Source organism: Anser anser, assembly GCF_964211835.1.
Source record: "Anser anser genome assembly, chromosome: 4".
NCBI classification, from domain to species: domain Eukaryota; kingdom Metazoa; phylum Chordata; class Aves; order Anseriformes; family Anatidae; genus Anser; species Anser anser.
In genome coordinates this window covers 5,608,446-5,631,371 of record NC_139724.1, presented here as the reverse complement: position 1 = coordinate 5,631,371, position 22,926 = coordinate 5,608,446, and the positions used below count along the sequence as shown (strand labels likewise).

General features: G+C 37.5%; 1 protein-coding gene across 2 annotated transcripts in view; it reads left to right on the top strand.

The window, feature by feature from the left end:
- AIMP1 (aminoacyl tRNA synthetase complex interacting multifunctional protein 1) overlaps positions 1-22,926 on the top strand; it is a 35,732-nt gene that overhangs the window by 656 nt on the left and 12,150 nt on the right. For both annotated transcript variants that reach the window (XM_083835562.1, XM_083835563.1), the window contains 3 exons: positions 17,962-18,095; positions 18,852-18,965; positions 21,426-21,584. In XM_083835562.1, the coding sequence (XP_083691688.1) occupies positions 17,962-18,095; positions 18,852-18,965; positions 21,426-21,584 (407 nt within the window). Of the gene's footprint in view, positions 1-17,961; positions 18,096-18,851; positions 18,966-21,425; positions 21,585-22,926 lie in introns of those variants that run through there.

Sequence of the window (22,926 nt, the reverse complement as noted above, 5' to 3'; positions counted from 1 at the left end):
TTGCAAAACGAGGAAAAACTGACTGCAGAATAAGTATGAAGTTGTCCTAGTGTTTCCTGCTCTTTCTATTCCTTGAACTCTGATTTTTATTTTATTTTATTTTTTTCAATGTACTCCTTTCCTCTCTCAAGTATTTGTGTTTCAGGGTACGCTTGACATGAATTCTGTATTAATTCAAAGCAATGCTGGTCAAATACAGCATCCCATTTTTGTAGACCCTGTTCATTCACTTACTATGTTATTCCCCAGTTATGTTTAAATAATTATACACTATTTGAAGACCTATTGAAAATGAAACCACAAATTTGTAAAAACAGCACCAAAGTCCTAAAACTACTTATAAAAATACTTAATATCCTTTAATTCATGGCATTTTCTTTTTTTTCTGAAGCTCAGTCAAGGGATTTTAGTCTAGTAGTTTTTGACTTTATACTGACTTGGATGTTCTTTTCCTAGTGAACAACAAAATGTTAATGAACAAATAATGCTATGTGATGTGAGGTGTATCGATAGCGTTCCTTTCTTCCTGGTCGAGAATTTGTCTGCGTACTGTATTTGGTAGAATTGCATTTTTGAAGAACAGATTTCTAATTTAGAGAATGTTGAAATAGATACGTTTAAGTGCAATATTTTTCACCAAAATTTCATGCTATGTGATTAATAATCAGAATTGGTAACTAAAATGAAATGTCATCACAATAATTTGATTAAGATTTCCAGATTGTCACTTAACCTGATGTTTTTCTTCCATAAACTCAAGTAGAAATGTTTTTTGTTTTTTAAAGTTAGGACTAAAGTAGAAAGTAAAAAAAAGTTTTCGTTATTCTGTGGTATATTGAGATTCAGGACAACTGAAACAGTTGTACTGTAGCTTTCAAAACAGTTGATAGAAATATTATAAAAATACTTCAAAGTGTGTGTACGTTCATGATACAGCATGGTTTATCCTATAGCACTGTGCTAGTTTGTATTGTAAGGTAATAATATAAAAAATGTAAGGAAATAATCACCTGAAGTGACTTGTGTATTCTCTCTGAAGCAACAGGCCACTTCTAAAATCACTGTTCTTTGTAACGTTGCTGATTAGCAGGAGAATCAAATTGGACAAGCTTTGCTTTCTCAGCTCTGACCCCCAATTCAGTGGAATAAAAAGCTTTCAGATTATGTTACTCTGTTTCTATCTGAAAAAGGCCTAAGAAAGCAGCAGAAGTAGCTCGTATGTTTTGGAGGACAAGAACTCAAAAGTAATGGTATCAAGGTGAAGAATGGATCTTAACTTGGCAAGAATGAGAATGAATTCAGATGCAAAACAGAAGTTTTATCAAGACCTGTCTAGCCTAAATCCCTCCTACTTAACAAGTAGTCTTCTTCAGGGTACTGGGCTTGAGTATGGGGCTCTGTGTGGATTTGCTTTGAAATCCTTTGACCTATAAATATTTCTTAGCAATGAATAATCCTGACTGTGACATGAATTCATGCTTCATGCAAGGAAAAACCATCTCACTTCTGTTCTGGCCTCCATTTCATCCCGTTTGTTTGGAAAATAGCGATCTGGTGTGAATAATTAGCCAACACTTTGCTAGCTTTTTTAGGTCGAGTGCTGTGTTGGATTAGCTAGTTGGAAGATGTATTAGGTTTTCTTCTCAGTACACTGTAGAAATCCTGATTTTGGGAGGGGTAGATACTCAGTGACATGAGTAGAAGACAAATGGGTAAATTCTAGATCAATTGGAGAATGTGACTGAATTCGGAAGATGGAAAGAGCCCAATAAATGTCTAAAACCAGGATGAGAAATGTCTGTATAATAAAACGAGTGTAAAGCAGTTGTCATAAGGGGAAATGATCAAGTGTGCAGGAAGAGGAATCTGATTTCTACCAAAGTTTTTGAGCTTTCTCGTGGCTGCATGTCGCAGCTGCCATGTAGAGATTTCATTGACATTTGTCTCTTCTATGGGAGTGTTTTCTAAAACGTAAAGAATTTCAAATGCTAGGCAACACAGATAAAAAGAGTGGCCAGTGTGGAAGGCAGCTGCTAGGAACATCAGATGTGAGCAAAGCAAACAGCTTCTCCTGTTTCTTTTGCTGATATGAGTTCTGTGACTGGAGTCCAACAGAGAAACTTGGTAACCCATTAGCTTTCCCTCTAAACCTTTCTCTTCTACCTGTATGGTTCTTGTTAACGTCACCGACATACATTTCCCTTGTTAGATTTTCTATTGTACTTGCCCGTGGGAGCTGGGGAGGGGGGAGATCAAAGTTTAGTTTTCATTTCCATGGTTACTTTAGTATGAAATAGTAGCAAGAATGTTCCTCTGATAGCTGTTTTTTCTCTTCAGTGTAGCCAAAGCCATCTCTGCCTATTATTGAATACAGTCTCAAGTCTCAAAGCAGCCTGATGAACATAACTGGTTTTTTTTTTTTAATGCTTGGCAAAAATGCTTTTCTTCAAATAAATAAATAAATTTCTTGAGCAAAAACTGAAAATTGATTTACTGACCAGACTTGGTGACCACAGATCAGTAAGTCATCAGTGAGTTTTCCCAATTTCTTTTCTCCTGGAGAGTAAGAAAACAGAGTACCGCTGCGTTAGGAATTTCGAGGTACATTGCCAATGATTCATCTGGTTAGAATTAGTGTGAGTACTGTAACCTACCTACTGCTGCCTTAGACTTATAAAAACATGGTTTAAGAGGACCTTGATGTTATTAGTTCTTTTCACATGTCCCAAAATTTCCCTCTGCTGTTCCTGGCAGATGCTTATTTTAATAGTTCTTTGCAGTTTTGGTGATGGTCTGTGGAGACTATGGGATCTCAGTCTGTTCCCGTATTTTAGTTATTCAGACTGTAAGAATGTATTCCTAATTTGTAACTTAAAATAAAGTAGGAATTTGGTTTGTCATCCATCATCATATGTTTCTCTGCTACGTAGTAGGTACTGTGTAGAGTCACTACGTTAGTATTGTAAGGCTGTCTTCTGTTGGTCTAGAAGCTGGCAAGAGAATAGTGGTGATGCTTAAAAGAGGCAGCAATAAAGATGACACAATATTGCTGTAATCTTACTTGCACCCTTCTCTTTGAGAGGTTCCCGTTTGAAGAAAATCCAGGTGAAATTCCAGAAGAAATTAAAGGCACTAAAACTGTGCCTAACGGGGTCTGCTCTGTGATACAAATGATAACTGGTGGCCTAGATTGTCCTCGGTTCTTGCTTGTGTATCTTCTCTCTATCTTCTGTTTCTTTACTAGCCAGTACAATCTATGAAAAATAGTTGTCTTATCCAAACCAAGAGTGAGTTAGCATTCCTCTCCCTGACTACACTTGTATGGATAAAGTTGCTACAGCTCTAACATGAACTTTACAACCTGTTTCTCTTTCTTTGGGTTAAAAAATATGTTGTATAATAAAGACGTCAATCAAGATATAGATTAAGAGGAACTTAAGAAAATGACTTTTTGATGTGGAATATCTTTCCAATAAGGATGTCTCTTCGGTTTAGTCTATTTTCAGCTGGTCTGTCATCAGATGTCAAAGGTACGTTGCTCTCCTGGTGTGCCCCAAAGTGGGGGCTGCTGGGTGGGCCTCTAGCACTGCTGTCGTTGGTCCCGGCCAAGCAATTTCTCCATCAGACTAAGGTCTGGAGAAGATGCTTGGTGCAAGGACTATGCAACTTCTCCCTAAAGTTCCTATGATCTCTCCAAATAGTTATTTACTTGGTCAGTTTTGCAAATTGATTTATATGTCAGTTTCTTCAGAATGAGTGTAAAATGAATATATTGATGTTTTATTTCACAGGTGGTTTATTTTTCCTGCTTTTCACAGTTAGCAAATCTTTGTGTTTTGTTCTTCCAGGTTATTGCACTTGAATATGTTGAAAAATAGTTACAAAGGCAGATTTGCTGCTTATTTTTAAAAGTTAAAACACAGGGATATAAAAGAGGAAAATATATATATATATATTTTTTTTAAATGCTGGGTATAAAGAAAAGACTTTAACAGAAGGGGAGCAAAAGATCTCAAGCTCATTCTCATCTACTCTACCTAAATTGCTTCTGATACATTTGCCTAACCTGTTTTTAAAACCTTCCAATGATGGATGTTCCACAACCTCCATAGGCAATCTGTTCAGTCCTTTACTCTTGCTTGAAAGCTTTCCAAATGTCCAACTTAAATCTTCCTTGCCTTTTCCTGTCTGCAGTAGACCTGGTGAACAGTTTAGTCCTGTTCTCATACCGACTATTTGTGTTTGAAGAATGAGACCCAGTCTTCCATCTCTCTTCTACAGACTAAACAACTCAACTTCTTCCAAACCTTTTGATCTCCTTTGAAGTGTCTTTAAAAAGTTGAGGGACAGGAAAGGAGAACCTGACCAAAAGCAAATCTGTGGCAATTGTGAGGGGTCTTCAGTATGCGTGAGGGCCGTGGGAATATTGCTTGGGAAGCCTCTTAAGTAGCTGAAACATTTTGTCTGTGATAAAGTGTGGCTAGAAAGTTTTCCTGGCTTGTCTTTCCTTTCTCCTTTCCTGTCTCCTTGAACCTTCTTTTCTAGGGAAGTTACAGCCTTGAAGAGATTTTTGTTTTTAAACTGAGGAACACAGCAGGAGAATAGATTCCCAGATAAGAACTTGTTCCCTAGCGTATTTGTGGTGTGGTCTTAAGTAAATGTACTCATTAGTTGATGTTCTATGTTTTGAGCCATAAATACATTTAATGGTGAAGTCAGTAACAGGCATGGAACGCTTTTCAAGCAGGTGTTTCCCTCTTGAAAATGTAACCTGTGTGGTTCCAATCAATGAAATACGTCTAACAGAACAGGAGAAAGCACTTTTTCAACATAATAAAAACGTGCTGCTGGTTTTCTTGGATAGCATGACTCTGCTCTGAGTACTTTGAGATTGTCACCGTGTTGGTCTGAGTACTGCTAAAGTGACCAAGTTCCTTGTCTCAGCATGCTCTGTACTTCTCCCAAATGCTTATAAATAAAGCACAGTTCGGTATTTGCGATAGTTTATCACTGTGGTTTTAGGCACGGCAATTACTGCCACTCCTGCTGAGAGAATTCAGCATGCAGAATTCTGCTCAGTTTTCAAGGGGACAGCTGTTTATAATGCCGGTCGTGACCTTCTCCTGGATGATATTCTGTAATATCACGTAATGGGACAAAACAGACATACACACAAAAAAGTTTAATTTACATTTTTTTTCTAAATGCTTTTTTTTGACATACTTTTCTAAAGAAACCATCAGGACCAACAGGTGGTGGCTGTTTCAGATTTTAGCGTCCTCTCACTTTTGTATCACTAGTTCATAGATTAGTTTGCAATTTCAGTTTTCAGCACTTTTAGATTACTTGGCCAGCTTAAGTGATACAGATGGGGACCGAAGAAGAGCAATTCAATCACTTGTTTGTTCCTTCCTGAACTATTTATTTTGCTATGACAATTAATCTCCACCAATTCTAATGCTGCTGCTCACAGGCTAATATAGAGCTGCATTAGCAGCAGAGTGTGACCACCGAGGAATTTGTTTCTGCATCACGTTGTGTATTCTTTTTGAATGTCCTTGGCTCCTGTCGTCCTCTGTAACTCAGCAAATCTTGCTTCCTAAGATGGGATCGGGGCAGGAGCAGGGAGATAAAATTAGCTGAGATAATAGGTCATCAAAATTAGCTGGGATATAATAGGTCATCTTTGTGAATAATCTTTCCTTTGAAGTCTTGCACCAAAGCAAGTGTTTCGCTCCTAGTGTTTTGCTTGTGTGCTTGCAAATTGTCTTGTTTCATTCAGTTTTGTCAAGGTGTCCTCAGTTGTCTCCTCTTAAGGCTGGGTCACCCATTCAGTACAGAGAAACTGAGCAGGGGGTGCTTATCCAGCAAGCCTTTGGTGCCCACACTTAATGCGACCATTCTCAATAACGGTGCGAATAAATGGATTAGCGAGGCAGTCATATTTGCCTGTGGAGATAAAGGATAAGGTTTTTCTTAAGTGATGTTTACAACCTAGAGAGTTGTTATAGTCTGAAATTGTTCTATTTTGATGATTAACACATCAGTGGAGGTCCTTCACAGCAGCTATGATCACTTGTTGATGTTTGCCATTTCTAAAGAAGGTGACGTAGATACCCTAATGAAATGAAAATTTCATAGAACCCCTCTATGCTCTTTCACTTTTTAGAGAGAAATTCCAGAGAAAAGCCATCTTCTGCTAACCTAGCTCTTACATTTTGTCACACTCCATAGCTTTGTATAAAATTCTCAAGCTCTTATCCTAACTTTATGTAACTTAACAGCCTAGAAACTCCTCTTTCACTCCAAAAAAAAAAACAAAACCACCAAAAACAAAACCACACAAAAAAACCCTATAGGGGGAAGCTTAAACTAGCACTGTTATTGGAAAGTAACATATACCGTATTTAATCACCGTTGGTTAAACCCAATTCACGTATAAAAACCCATTCTTCTTTTTGCAAAATCCTGGGGACAAAAACCTGACAGATTCTGTGCTGGATTAGAGGAAAATTGAATTCCTCTCATAACTGCCTCCCTGGTGTGTTGTCTCACATCCTAATTATCTGAAAGCAGACAGATTCTGAGATGCTTTTTACATTTGAAAGCAGTTGGCAATGCATAAAACATCTTTAAAAACTGCCTTGAGTTAGCAAATCTTTTCTTGAGATCATTTGGTACAATGTTTTGGCATAAAACTTCCCATTACAGGAGACTTTTATTTCCATTTCCTTCTCATCAGGAGCTTTCCCAATGTAACCTCCACTGCGTCCGAATTGATAGTTTAAAGATTAGCCTCTTACTTCGGGACACTCTCGGAAACGATCCATGGCTATTGGATCTAGTTTCCATCCCAGAGTGTTTCTCAATTACAGTTTAATATACAGCTTTGTAGTGGCATCTTATTTCAGACTGAAGATAAGTGAGCAAATTGCTTCAGCAGCTCAGTTGGCCACGGCAGCTTGGGGCTGCTGGTCCCGCAGGAGTGTACATGTTTGCACATGGCATGGAGGAGGCTCCGGGCTGGGCTTAGTAGCAGCTGCTCTGGAGCAACGGCCCTAAGTTCACGCACTCGCTTGTCCTCCTGGAAGCTTTGAAACCTTCTGGGTGAAGTGGTCTGGTAATTGGTAACAGTCGCACACTGAGGAAGTCTCCATTGCCAACTAGGATATGACACTGAATTGTACATCAGGGAAATTAATCTGGTCTTAGGGGTTGAATTACCCTGCTCCATCGCAGTGGGTAAGTGATTTCACATCCATATGACCATCTATAAAATAACGCTAACGATAAGAACTCAGATGTGGTGTTTTCCTTTGCACATATAGCCTTTACCTTCTTCTCCATAACGAAATTTTACTGAGAACTTACCTGCAGGTTTGCATCTTTGAAAATGTTGAAACAAATTACTCTACATGAAAATAATTGTTTTTAAGCTGCAGTTTTTTCAATAGAATAATCTGGAATACAATGAAATCATCATTTGGCTCAATGTGTTGTAAATTCTGGAAACAAAAGCAGCTTTGATTCCATAGGTGAAATACAGCTATTCCCTGAAGGCTGCTTGGAGGATTTTACTTAGTAGCTGGCTTAAGTGCCTTCCATGTCCACGATGAATGCAAAAGGTTTTCTGTTTGTTTTGCTCTGTGCAAATCTAGGATTTAAGAGGGAGAAGTCATTCACATCCTAAAAGTCTTAAAAACTCTGAACCTCTCGAAAGGCAATAATTAAAAAACTGCTTACTGTTTTGGTACAAGACTGCTTACTTTTTTGGTACCATTAAAAGATACAATATTGCTGTGTTTTCTCTTAAAGGGTGCTCAAATATTTATAGGTGATATGGTCCAGAAGTTTACTGAGACTGACGGACTATTCACTCAGAAACCATGTTGGTCTGAACTGTGTCAAGACAAGTGTAGTTACTGCTGAGTGTAGTTACTTCGAAAAAATATTATCAAGTGCTCATAAAACCAGATCTTTAGTAACTCTGACCTTCCTACTTCAGATCTTTTTGGTACCAGCACATGAGCATTTTTGTGAGAAGCTACTCATGAATACATGCAACATTAAATTGACAGAGGAAAGTAGATGGGGGCACTGTCCTGTGAGAGCCGAGTTGCACAAGAGAAGCTAGAAGGTACTCCAAGAAACTCTTGATGTTCCCCTCCAGTTTAGAATACAGAAAATAACCGAGGCCTTTCACAAACTAGCAAAGTCTTCATTTGCAGAAATAGAAATCTACTGAAAACTCTTCTTCAGAGTTCTTTCATTGCTACAGGGAGGAATGCTCTGTAGATTTCAACTGCATATAAGTTAAAATCATTGGTTCAAAAGGGAGAATAGTTAGTTAGCTACAATACATAGTAGCTATATTTGGAGATTTCTTAGATACTTGGTAGGAATTTTAAGTCTCTTCTCTCTATAGGTGATTAAAGGAGACACCTGTGTTTCGGCCCTGATGCCCAAAATGTGAAGTGGTATACTCTGTGGGAACACACTTTTCAAGAGACACGTAACTGCTGCTGGGGATTAGTTGCTGTCAGCCTGCTTCAAATTTAAAAGTTAATTCTGGCTTTTCACTCTACAGCTGAATAATTAATTTTCTCTGCATGGGTTAAGTTAGTATCTTTATGAAAGATCATCATTAAAATACTGTCCTGCTGTATTAAGTGATTAAATTCAGCTCTGGAAAGTGCAATTGTCTGTGTGATGAACGAACCAGGGAAGTTGAATATGTGTGGGAGGGTTTAGCTTAGGTAACTGCGATCCTGTGACTGCAGGTTCAAAGGTCTGCAAGGACTGCTTTTCTCTTTAAAGGCAGCTTTCTTGCTCCCCATTAAGTGATGTTTGCCATTGCTCCTGCGCTGATTACACACAGACGTGCACACACATACACGCACATCTTCAAGTATAATTTTCTTCAGCTTTTATTTGGCTCACATAAAGAAGAGCTAAAGTTTCTGCCTCAGTAAATACTAGCAATTGTTAGTGCAGTTGTAGTTTGAGAACACTGATCCTCCTGCTGTACCATCTGCATGATGTCTGCTGAATGCTTTTGTGAATGAATAATGATTATTTTTAACCTTTGTGCTTGCGTTCACTGGACAGTTAAATCCTGCTTTGTCTTAGCAGAGCTCCGAGATATTACTTCTACATATAGAAAAACTGACACTAATTAAAAGTCAAGATTTGCAAGATTCCCTTTTATCACGGTTGAACTGTGTAAGATTACTAACAGGCAGCTTTCAGACACTGGGAGTATTTTGAATTAAAATGTGACTCCTGTAAATTTAAAGGGGGTCAGTCTTCCTGTGCACTACCCAACCAATACAATTATTTTGTACCCTATTGCTGACATGAAATACATTGATGAATGATATCTTTATTCCAAACTCTTCAGACTTCTGAGGAAAGGCTGTCTCTAAGTTGACATTTTAGTGGCTGGGGTTTCTGACAAGGGTTGGTATCCTTATTGCGCAGGCAGCCCCCCAAAAAAAAGGTTGGATTTTGAGAGGTATTTTAAAAACGTGTATGTTTGCAAGTGAGACTAATCTTGAGGGGGGATAAACATTTTTTCTTTACCTTTTTATGACTGCTGTTCATGTTCTTAATTAAGCAGGTAGTGTGAACACTTGCTCTTTTAGGATAAAGTTACAGAAAACAATAAATATATCCAAGAAATGGTGTTCTACTTGATATGAACAGGTGGCAGAAGAAGAACCAGAACTGCAGTGAAATCCATCTGATTTACGGGTAGTTCACTGTGTAGCTATGACAGTAACCTAAAGCTTTCACTCCCTGGTAAAGCACCAGAGGATGAACAGCAGTACAGATTCTTCGAGTTCTTCTGTGGCAAATGCTGACCCCGCAGACTTGTCCAGATGCAGCTGAGTCCACTTATGTTTCTGAACTTATAAGCCAAGTGTGTGTGTCTGTAATTGTGAAGTCTGTCACCTGTCAAGGAAGTTTTATAGGGATACTTTGAGGCATGCGTGTCAGCTACTCTTTTTTTTTTTTTTAATTCAGTGGTATCCACTGGATACGCTGTTCTTTGGAAAGCTAAGCTTTTGTAAATAAATGAAGAAACTGTAAAAGAACTTGATGTAAGCTTTTAGTTCCAAATAGCTGGATGCATTTAGGGTTTGGAAATCTTTGCTTAAGGTCAAGAAAACAAGGCACCGTGTTGGAGGTGGTGTATCTTTTCCATCGCAGGAGTTATGTAAGAATTCCTTCTGCACGTGGTGATGGTTTACTGTACGATTCTTACAGTGCTATTAAAATATTAATGCAGTGGGATCCAAAAGATACTCTGCTGAAAAAATACATGAGGTTGGCCAACTGTTTTGGCATAGGAGCTGCTGCTTAAATTTCAGAGTGCGCTGTAAAGCACAACCAGATGAACCTGGTGAACTTCCAGCAGACCTGGCAGCTGTAGCGGGCGCACAGCTTGTCGAGGCTGAAGTTGAGCAGTGCACAGAAGTGGCTTTTCTTCAGCTGTGCTCTGAGCCACCCAAGCATTACTGGGCACTCTTCTCCCATTAGTAAATTAAGCTTCTTGTAGCTTTGTATCCTGTCTTTGTTACTGACAATTTTTTGGTAGCCACAAAGAATTTTGTTGCAAGCCTGATCCAAATCTCATGACTTTTACCTTAACCTGGACAGAACTCCTAATAGTCACGTCTCTGCTTTTAGTGCTTTGGTGTCCTCTCAGAGGTTGGAAGGAGCACAAAGTTCATTTGGAATAGGGCTGAGACAAGTAGTGGTAATAGAAACATCAACCCGAGTACAAATTTAGCACAGGCTTACAGACCAAGTCTAAATGAAGTTGCAAGTACTTGTCACTTTCCTTAAGCCTTTGAATGCCATAGCTGTTTTGTATTTAGACGTGATGCACTTAATTAATGTTGTAGCATCTACTAAATCCTGAAATGCGAATTTGAGCAAAATACTAAAATACTTTTTTTCTGTTTCTAATGATCTCTACCATACAGTTCTAAAAGATGCATTTGAATTCGAATGACATCTGTCGCCATACTCTTAAAGAAATCTCATGCTTCTACTTTCATTTGTTATAATAAATAACTGACACATTTCTTCAGGCAGTCCTTGTTATAGATTGGATTTTGCTTGTCCCATTATTGATGTGACTAGGCCATGGCCTTGGTACATCCTTCCTTTTCAAGAAAGACTTGTCTTCATATTTAAAAATAGTCTTTACTTGAGTAATTTCTCTTGCCTCCAAATTGCTGCCAGTGGATGGGCTTTTTGTGCAATGTTCCATCACATTAAAAAAAGAAAAAAACGCTTTCATGCTGTGCTATTTTTTCAATATGAAAAGGTTTGCTTGTGTGTGTTTTTACTCTTTACAGCCCTTTAAAATAGGGAGGGGTAGGCTCTTAGGACTACTAAAGGACCTGTCTGCAGCTGGGATTGAGCCTGATTTATCTGGCAGCCAGAAGGGTTGAACTGTAGTCTCCAGGGCCAGCAAATCATTTCCTAGGGCTGGCATCGCTTCTTGGATGGCCGGTGTTAGACATGTTAGTTGTTTGGAAATCTGCAAAGCAATTATTCTGAGTCTCGGTACAAAAGATGAGAGTTGAAATAACATATGGCAGAAATGTACAACTTTGATTAATAATTTGCTGCTTGGCAAATTGCTTTCAATACTGACTACACAGGAGTTATAGTTTATGAATACTTTAAAAAGCGTAGTTAAGTGCTCCAGAAATAACAGTAATAACAACAACAGTACTCGGGCTGCTCGGCTGTTTAAAGCCCTAGTCAAAACAATCACTTGTCTGGGGAGAACAAGGAAAATTGCACTGATAAATTTACAAAACTGTATTTCTTTACTTTACAATATTCTCTTACATCTTAGGCTGTAATTCTGTTTTTCTCAAAAGCTGTGTTCTTTCTTTTAGCAAAATACAAGATAATGGTTAAAGTTTCATTTCATGTTTTACAGTGCCACGCTTCTAGTACCTGGCAGGTGATCACTGATCTGGTACTGTGAGTCAAAAATGAGATTCTGTAATGGTTGATTTAATAATCAGTTGTAGACTTGGAGTTTTTACACTGAAATTATGAATAATGCTCAGAATTCTGGCATCGTAAGAAAGTACAGCTTTATTTTAAATCTGCTATCATTGCTAGTTGCTATCATTCCAGTGTTTGCTATCATTCCAGTGTTTGCTATCATTCCAGTGTTTGCTATCATTCCAGTGTTTGCTATCATTATGCCAAAAATATCATTTGCACGTCTCCTTTCCTTTATGTGGAGAAGAGTCTAGGTGAACATCTACTTTTCTGTCATTTCCATGTTTAGGGTTCCAAGGCATATTTTTAATTATACAAATTTACTTTGACAATGTGAGACTCGGGAAACCTGTGTTCTTTCCTTGCAGAGCTAGCTACGTATGCTCTGAAAGAGATGAGCTGGTAGTTAAGTCTTAATACATGTTTGTCTTTTCAATGTGGGTGAGATGATCTTTAAGTGTAATGGGGTGGGTTTTGTCTTCTTGCTGTATTAGAACTAGCAAACCAGGGCTTTGGTCATCATGAAGGAGTTGCAAGCAATGCAAAAAATGGGTCTAGTATCTGAGATACTTGCTTTCTTTCTCAGTATCATTGGTATTTACTGATACTTCAGCTTACCCGTATATGGGCTTGAAAGGCACGTTTTCTGAAGTTTCTCTGTGATTGAAAGCTCTGTGAACAGCTTCTTAGTTTACTTTATTTTGCAACTGAGGAATTATATTTTTCCACAGGTGAAAATTTGTGATCATGGCAGTTTCAGAGAAATACCTCTAAATATTTTTAGGCCTCAAAAGATGGAGAATCAGTCTTTTACAATTGTGTTTCCTGAGATGGAATATTTGGGTGTAAACGCCACGACCGCATTTTTCAGTGTGTAACAAAAATCGAGTGAAAGACCCAAACCTTTTGAGAAGAGAATGGAGCAATAGGAATAGGCACATGCTTGGCACTTACTAAATACAGCTGGTTTCCAAAATGGGCGAGCAATAAAAGTGCATTACTGCAAAGTGTGCAGCTAAATGTAATGGAGCATTGCCTCCCGAATGACAGATTGAAGCTGCTGCTGATCTTCTGTGCTTTGACTGAAGGAGGGAGACCGCCAAGTGAAAACTAAGACGTGATCTCAGAAGTAATCAATTGTGGCCTACCTTAGTTTTTTAAAGTCGTGTAGTTTTGAAAATTAAGCTCCAATTTCTCATACCGAAAACGTGAATCAAATCTCATCCAAAAATGTTTACAGCATCAGGTCTGGCATAGTTTATCAGGAACTAGGAGAAACTTTGAAGAGAAAATTCATTTTCAAGCATGAATCCTGACTCTCTGGAGGCAGGAGAATATGGGGCAAGTAAAACAATCTCCTCATTGCACTGATCTTTCGAGTTATCTTCACTCTATTTTTCTTCTGTTTTGATCTGATCACTACTGTTCCTTACTCTACGGAATAAAAAGGTGTGATGTGAGATTTTTAAATCTGCTTCACCTTGTGTCCTGACAGTTCATAGAAGTGTAGAGCACAGGGAAGCAGAATCTGGCAAACAGCTGGCACATTCTGTTATATTTATGGGTTTTTGTAAGATTGTCTGCCAGAAATGACCATCCCAGAAAAAGATGCTCAGAAAGAAGTCTTTGAACACACTCTTTGCAGAAACCAAGTGGTGGTTGATGCTTTCTGTCTTTTACAGAAAGTAGAGCATGCTGCTATACAAGTTGAAAACCATGGTGCGTCTCGAGATATCTCATGGAAGAAGAAAAGGGGTTTCGTTCGAGAGCTACTTCAGGCTTGAGATCAAAAGCTTAGGGAGAGAAGTTGCCATGAATAGTTTTGTATAGTTTGTTAGTAGTGAACTTAATAACATTTCTCAAATGCTGAATAATCTTTGGAGCGTTGGTAACTTTAAGAATAAGGTTAATCCTGCAGCTACTGCTTCATAATGACAAACTTCAGTATGAACAGAGCATTTCAACTGAAAAGTGAATGTGCTCTTATAAACGTTTACTTTCTTCTATAGTGGCTCCTTGCCTCATCGTTGGTCTTGGCTTGGCTTTCCATTTAATGGGCTACTTCTCCCGATGGGAATGGGAGAGGAAGAGAGGAGAAGCAGGCAGTTGTGGTGATTTTATTTCATTGTATGTTACTTGATGAATTCCTTGTCTCAGTGCATGCCCAGGGTGATCACACGGCGTTTGGTTGTGTTCCACTAAGGCCTGTAGGAAAGAATGAGAACAAGAAATGAGATGGCTGTAAGAAAAGAGCGTAAAACCTTACTGACTTAAAAATGCTAAAACAAAAGCTGCATCACTGTCATAGATGTACTCAAAGCATACACAGGGAACGTGTTGACTTACAGGTAAGAATACAGTTAGTAATCTTACTTTGTGTGTTGGTGTTAACAAAGCATTGCAAGAAAAAGCTGAGTACTTGAAAGTACTGACTTGTTTTTAAACCTGCAGCTGGAAGATGGAATGTGTAGAGCTAATTATTTTAGTTTTGGGGAGTCAGTTGGCTTCCAATTCCTGGGTTTTGGTTAAGTGATTGCTTTTCCAATAAGTGAAAAGTAATTGGTTCCATCTTCGGACTAGGGATAGATTCCAAAAACAATTTTTAGAGTTTAAGTTTTAAATCTTGTCATTAGTTTTATTGGGGTTTTGGCTTTTTGTTGCTTTTAGAAGCAGATAATATTAATATTGAAGAGTAAGATACACCAAGGTTTAGGTTTTTACTGTCTTGGTCTGTTTGTTTTTTGATCTGGACAAAGTCTAACATCTGGGCCAGTTTCGCTAAACCAGTATTTGTAAAACATTGGTGTTTTGGGATAGTTTGTACTATATGGCTAGTATTGAGGCTTGCTACTTTTGGGACCCTTCCACATTGGGTGATCTTGGGAAACAACATAGAAAAATGCCTGTTTTCTTATGTCGGGGGACTGTAGCTACTTAGAAGATCCCAGCAAGCTGTGCTTTCTGTTGGAAAAAGGTGGGCAGCTCTTTGAAGTTAGCAAATAGAATGATGAGAAATGAAACCACTTCTACATACTGATACCTAACTTCACAAATGTTTGAAAATGGAGCTCTATTACTGCTGCCCAGTAGGTCTGGGGCAGTGCAGATGCAGTGCAGATAACAAAACAGGAATCGGAGGTCTGAGGTTAAGCAGTTTTTCTGGCTGTAAACCAGTTGGTCCCCCTTTTCAGAAGGTCTGTTCCACTGCTGTAGCAACTCCTTACTTGTTTTTTCCACAACTTTTGTATATGAAGAAGGGACACAATTGTATGAAGTGACTTCAGTTTCCGTTGTTTTTGGTTAAAAATAAATAAATAAATAAAATCATTGCGCTATATTATTGCCATTTTTAAATTCTTTTAATTTTTGTATCGCCACTAGTTTTTCTTGTGGTATGGGCAGGATAACAGAGGGGAAAGGGAAAAATTGACTAACCTTTGATTGTTGCAATACTGATGGGTTTTTATGTGTTTTGTGTTTTATAGTAAGGATGGATCTTAGAAACAAACAAAAAAAAGATTGTGCCCTTTTTGGATGCATTTTTATCACATTGCTTTATGGGTTCATGTGCCTGTGCAGCAGTGATTTCAGCCTGTTGGCTCTTTATATTAGCATCGGAAATACCTATTCCTTTGTGTTATTGTTACAATACTAGGTCTCCAGAAATTTATTTGACAAGTGGGAAAATGTCTACCCATTGTAATCATGTAACTTTATTTCCAGATCTTCAGTTCATTAGCCAACTTGGCTAAAACCTATCAAATGTACCAATTCTGTTCACTTTGAAGTTTTAGTAGCATTTTCTGTTGTTGTTGGCAAAGTTTCCACTGTTAGTATTGCGCTCCCCTGAGAGATTATCGAGCTTGCAAGAAATCTTACTGGTATGCAGACAGTAATACCCCAGGCTTTATATTATGCTGTGTTGTGCCATAATATTTTTATGTTTATTTCCATTTGATATCTAAATCAGTAACTTATTGGAATCGCTTTTTTCCTTTCTAAAACCCTCAGGATTTTTCAGACTTCATAAATAATAGATCCTGCATGCTGCACATGGAAAAAAATATATTTCATTGCAGAGATGAATTTGAGTATTAAAATTACTTTAGCTGTCTCATGAAGGTGATTCCTGCTGCTCTTCTATCCATGAGATTTTCTTGCTTTTAAAAAGAAAAACGTGTTGTGGATGGGGGGAAGGTGTGATGACAGTAATACTTCCTCCATCTTTTAGGAAACTGATGTGTGTCGAACAGGCTTCCACTGTCTTAGAAGGCAAAGAAGGCAAGATAGTTGTTCATTCATCACTTGCAGGAAGAATATAGCCCATATATCGTCTGTTGGACTACTGTATCTCTTTGGCTTTACAAGTTTTCCTTCAAGAACTTTTAATTACACTATACCCAATTCATTGTCAGCTCTTATCCTTTATTTAAAAAAAGGGGGGGAAGGGGGGGTGATGTATAGCTCTAAAGAACCGAGTTCTAATGTGGTAGAAGATCAGTCATGAAATATAAATTGCTACTGAGCAAAAGGTGCTGTGTTGTCACTGGGATGAGTGTGGTATCTGTTCACCTCCTTTCAGTTCTTTTAAAACTGTTTTGTCATCAGTATGACTTTTGTTGCAAATCCCAACAGAGTATATTCATTCGCATGTTAAAGCAGACTTAGGTCAGAGCGTCAGAATAATCTTGCAATAAAATGAAAAATTTTCTTGCCATTTCGGTATGAGAAGAGGCATTTGGGGGCTCTGATAAGGTTTGGGAGCCAGCGTGTGGATCTGGATCACTAGTTTCTTACCAGTTCTTCCCTTTGTTGCAGTTCGTGGGCAAATTCACAGGAATTACCTCACTGCTACTTGTGAAGATCTGCAGGGCATCTTTTCTTCCCACCTATAATCTGTTTTCTTTGTTGATTTACATAAGGCAGCTGTTAGTACGGATTCTTTTATCTTTTAGGTCCTGGGCAGAGGGTAGAAACACCATGTTGCAGATATGAGTGACTGTATTTCATCATTCTGTTGCTAATACTTGAGTCTTTAGGTTTAGATGCAAATGTTGCAGGGAAGAAAGTGGATCATGTTTGGAAGGACTGAACAAATAAGGGCTGTACACAAGGCATAGCTAGTTTCTGGAATATTAGAGAACCCAGTAAAAGAAACTGAACATCCTGAAAGAAAACTAGACAGCATTTATTTGTTTTCTTACACTTACTTTTCTTTGTATTTCCTGCTTCTTGAATTTGTTACCTGGGTGCCTGACCTTCCATTGCAGTGGAAACAAAATGAGATGATCAAAATCAGAGCTAAAATAAATCTGAAGCTAGAAACCTGCAGTAAAAGTCACATTAGTCAGAGAGGATTAAAAATGCTGGTGAATTCTGCTTTAAAAGTGAAATAACGGTGAAAGTATGCACAACCATACCGTGTAAAGGATTCATACCTTTTGAATCAATTCATTAGAAAAGTTTGGAAACTTTTGTGGAACGTTTCTATTTCCTTACCTTCAATAAAATTCTGGGTACACTTCATAATTTTGTCAGATAAAACCAGGATACGTTGTTCTTCAGTCTAACCTTTTCCCTTTTATTTCGTTCCCCCCCCCACCTCCACATATTCGCGGTATTCTCTAAACCTTTCTTTTTCAGAAGGTGGAATTTTTTCTGTTTCATGAAGCAAGAACATGTTTTCTGCAGCTGGGAAGAAAGTTGCTTTTCTTCCAAAATACTTGAAAGCAGCTGTCAAACATCAGATTCTGTTTAACATAGCTTTTTGTTTAGGCTTTGCATTAGGAGGTGGGAGCCCAGCTTGTTCGCTTAGCAAATTTTCTTACTCAGCAACTGCTTTTAGAACTGCTTCATGTGGTAAGGGTTGGTAACATTAATTACATAAAGAAGTAATTAATTTTAGACCATCTGTTATTTGTCTAGGTTTTTATCCCGTTTCTTGATAAAGATGGCAGCCAACAATGCGGTGCTGAACAGACTGGAGCAGAAGGGTGCAGAGGCCGATCAAGTTATTGAATACCTCAAGCAGCAAGTTGCTCTGCTCAAGGAGAAAGCTAGTAAGGAATTCTCTGTCTTATGATAAGCTTGTTAGCCAGGTGGTTAACATTAAATGCTCATCAGAAAAAATGAGAACATGGACAACTTCATTCGTGCTGTCAGCATTTCAAGTGTGTTTCGGGTTCTCAAAGACCAAGCTTGTAATAGTAGCACCTTTTCACTGTCTCGTGGTTTGCGGGTTTGTTGAAGCTGCTTATTCTGAAATAAAAAAGCATGAATGAAGGGAAGACCAATGACACAAAGAGATTATGAAAATGCAATATATGACACTTCTCCTTTAGAGGGGGAGAAAGGCACTTGGGAAGGGTATAAGACTATCAGTTTGCATGAATGTGTTACTGCTTTTTCACCACTATGGGATTCTCTAAAGAATATCATCAACTTTGATATTTTACACAGATCAGTATCAGTGAATGAAGGTGTTCCATATTACAAACATGTTTAAGCTGCTTTTTTAGTAGGTTTCTTGGAATTTCCTCTTGTGAGTCAACTAAGGAGACTGAAAAACTACTATATTAAGATGCAACTTGAGTAAATAAATATTATGTTCCAAAAAAAAAAAAGGGGAAAATGCCAATTTTAACAGCAACAACAAAAATTCTAAAAATATCTGTAGTAATAAATTTCTTGAAAGTTGCCAGTTTTTTGGTATTTGGCTCGCTACATTTCATTTCTCTCTTAAAAACAAAACCTTTTGCCAAGTAATGAATGCTAATTATTGAAGCCTATTGTTTTTAATATAGTGTCAACTTTAGTCTTGCAGGCATCGCTCCGAGAAGAGAAGAAGCTTCGTGTGGAAAATGCTAAACTGAAGAAAGAAATCGAAGGGCTGAAACAAGAGCTGATTCAGGCAGAAATTCGAAATGGAGGTGGGGAAAGAAGTCCTATCTTGACACAAATTAGATCTAGTTTTTGGTCATGTTTTGTGCTATCTTACTACCTCTTTATCTTTTTGTGACTGTGGCATCTCTCATAAACTCTGGATTTTCCTAGATTCCATGCCTATGAGAAGTTGCCTACTTCCAACTTTCTAGTAAGCTGCAAGTGTAACAGGTATATGTGCCAAATCTTTATCAGACATGGAACTGGTTCTTTGTATGTTTTTGTAGTGGTGTCTTTTATAATGAGCCCCAAACTTGAATGATGTCTATGAGCACTCACAATACCTTGAAAATGGCTGAAACTTTGACACTTTTTGATAGTGTTGTGTAATTTTATCTACTGAAATCCCTATGGAAAATTGAGCCATTGTTCAATGTACAGATAGTGATTTATTAGAAAATCTGTGGCAGTATAAAACTAGAAACAGTGTCTTGAATTTTGATGTCATGCTTTGGTAAGAACAACCTTTCATTGCATTATTTTTCCTTCTTTGCACTCTTCTGTGTAGCTCTGCTGAGCTCACACCATCATTATATAATTCCGTAGTAAAACAGAAGGAAGATTGAAACTGAATTGTTTCAGATGTGGCATGCTTTCCTTAAAATTATTTCCAAAGAAAACCTTTTCTACCTTCAACAATTATTACTATGTTTACACAAGCTGTCAGTATGGTAAGATAGTACCCAGTGTATCTAGATGCTAGCATTCAACCATACTGACTGTTTACTGGTAAAACAACGCGTTCAGTCTTCAAAAAGACTAACATTTTATAAATACAGATTTGTTTTTCCTCCTTTTGGTATGAATAAAGCCCTTTCATGTACTAAACCAAACCATTAGTTTATATTTCTCCATCATATGTTAGTCCACAGTAATTCTTGACAGAGACAAGATATTTTGCAAAATTTCTACTATGTCTGAGAGCAAAGTCTTAGGGTACATAGATTTTTCCAAGATGGGTTTATAGAACATAAAAAAGGAAAGATACGTATCAAGCAAAATATTAATTTCCTTACTCTTTTTATCTTTTTTATCTAAAAGATAGTAGAAATTCAGATCTTTTATTTTGCAGTAAATTAGTGTGTTTTGGCTGTGACAATATTAAGCGATTGAGCACAGAAATCTGATGAACATAGAACATAGTCAAGTGATTTATTCCAGATTTTTTTTAATAATGTCTTTCTATAACTAATAAGCAAAACAGCAAGCATTTTTTGTATAAATCTGATTGAAGTGATTGAAAAAAGTAACTTGTGCAAGTTTTTTTGTGTTGGAGAGCAGGTATCAATAAACTCGGTGCAATTCTTCAGAAAACTTCATGTCTAAGGTGTAAAAAAAAGCATGTGTGCAGAATGTGGAACAGTATAATAGTGATACCAGAAAGATTAACCAACTTGTCATTAATAATGGTTACTCAGTAGAATGATTTGTTAAATGGTGTTCATAGAAGGCATATGGTTAATAGAATGATATCCTTTGAAGAGTAGAAAGTAGAACGAAGGTGATTCTTAAGTTGTCATCTGGTGAGATATATAAATCTGGAAATCATCTTACTATCAGCAATTTAAAAAGAAATATAAACGAAGCATGGAGAATTTAAGAAGGTGTGGTATCAACAGATAATTGCGAGGCTGCAGATACTTTCTTAGAATGATTTTTTTTCAGGCTCATTTTCTTTAGTTAATCAGAAGAAAGAGTTGGAGTGATCTGACTACCCTATTAAATTTAATTTTATTGGGAGAAAATTATCGTGTAGTCTTACATATAATGAGCTAATAGCTAAAAGCTAAATGAGGCAAACACAAAAACAAAACTGACCCAAGGGAACAGCAGGAAGCTGGGACAGGGGAAGGTCAGGCTGGGTGTTAGGAAAAGGTTCTTCACTGAGAGGGTGGTTGGACACTGGGACAGGCTCCCCAGGGAAGTGGTCATGGCACCGAGCCTGACTGAGTTCAAGAAGTGTTTGGAGAATGCTCTCAGACACATGATCCGGTTTTTGGGTGGTCCTGTGTGGAGCCAGGAGTTGGGCTTGATGATCCTTGTGAGTCCCTTCCAACTCAGGATATGCTATGATTCTATGAAACCCAAATGAAGAATAAGGAGTTAGTAGTGAAGATAACTAGATGTTGAAGTAGGCTACAAAAAGACTTTGTAGTCTTTTTTGTAGTCTTGTATTTTCTTGTATTTAGCATTTTTTCACAGTTTAAAAAGTATGTCGTTGAAGACATTGTTCTTAACGTCATAGCAAGTGATCAGAGTAGTCATATATAAATTGAGTTCTGATATCTGCTCTGTAACGTTGTGCTTTACTACTCAGCAGTTATGATTGTTTAGGCATTTTAAGCAAAATTTTCAGTCTCTACTTTTTCATTTACATTGGGAACTTAAAATATTGCATTGTTCCAAGTTTTAGTACCCTTTCTAACTTGGGTAATTTTAATTTTTAGTAAAACAGATCGCAGTTCCTCCTGGTACAGCTGTTTCTACAGCTTCGCTTGCAGATGGTGATCCACAACCCACAGCAGTTACATCATCTCCTGGCCCAAAAGATCACGTTAAAGGTGAAGATGAAGAAAAGAAAAAGAAGGAAAAAGTAGAAAAAAAAGGTATTTTAATTTTTCTTAACTGTGATAGACATGAGCCATTTAATTTATGGAAGTACTTTTAAATCATTCTGGGGACTGAAAAAAACAGTTCATGTAGACATGGTAGGAAGAGTCATGTGCTAACTCTTAAAATCTTGGAAGTACTTGAATCTAAGGCCATCAAGCTGAAAAATCTTAGGTGGGTTACGTGCCAATTTTTTTTTAATATTACTGAACTCCTTTATTTAAAAAACAAATATAAGCACATACCACCATTACCACCAAGAAAAAAAACACAACCCCAAAAACCAAAGGGAGAACAAGGACACGAAGTTCAGAGCACTTTTTGGCAGACTGGATAGCTTCCTTATACGAGGCTTTTAGTTTTTCAGCTGTCTGTATTGACTTCTCTTTAACAAACTCTATTAAGAGAGAAAAAGGCATAAGAATATGTTACATTTGCACAAAAGTGTAGGTACGTATCTTATTAAACATGTCTAAAAGTCATTATATTATGCAAATTATTATTAATTTGCTGTGAACTTATTTGTATATCCTTTCAGAGCTTGTATATTATGGTGGTAGGGCACTGTATGTGTTTGATTTATTTACCTGTTTTTCCTGATGAGTTGTGTGCAGGCTTATAAACTACTTCATATTTTTTGGTGTACTTCAGCATATGACACGTCAATATTTTATGTAGCTGTAAAATGAAAGCTGAGCAGAGATCACATGTTAATCAGGCAATTAACTGTTCTTTGCTACTAATCGCTGTCTACAGAACAAGTATTGGCTTGGAAAGGAGAAAGAAATCTTTCCTGTATTGAATTTCCCCTTATCCTGTGTAAACAGCTTAAATTTAGAAAGTAATCTATTTGACTTCTCTTTTTCCAATACTGAATTTGGAAAAAGTTGAAGTATAGCATAAATGTTAAATAGAAGCCCTGAACAGGATAATTCTGTGGAATTCAACATCTTATTGTAGACATGGTAATTAACTAGCAAAGTAGCTAACATGTAAAATTTGGTTTTTAGTCTTGGAAAATGACAAAATTACAGAATATCTCAACCCCTTTTTGTTTTCTGTCACCTGCCTCACTTGTTTCCTCTCTGGTAATTTCCATGTTCTTCCTTGCACTTCTTACAACCTTCATCTGTGATGCTTCTCTGGATTGATTCTGGGCTGACTCTGTCACTGGCCAGAGAACAGCTCTCTCCTTAGCCACAGCATTGGAATGGGTTTGTTGTGTGCATCTGTGTGTGTGCTGGGTACAGACATGTTTCCCTGTGATCTCTTTTTTTATTTGGTGACAGGTTCCATTTTCCCTAAAGAGAAATAGGGTGCTAGAAGGTAATTGTTTGG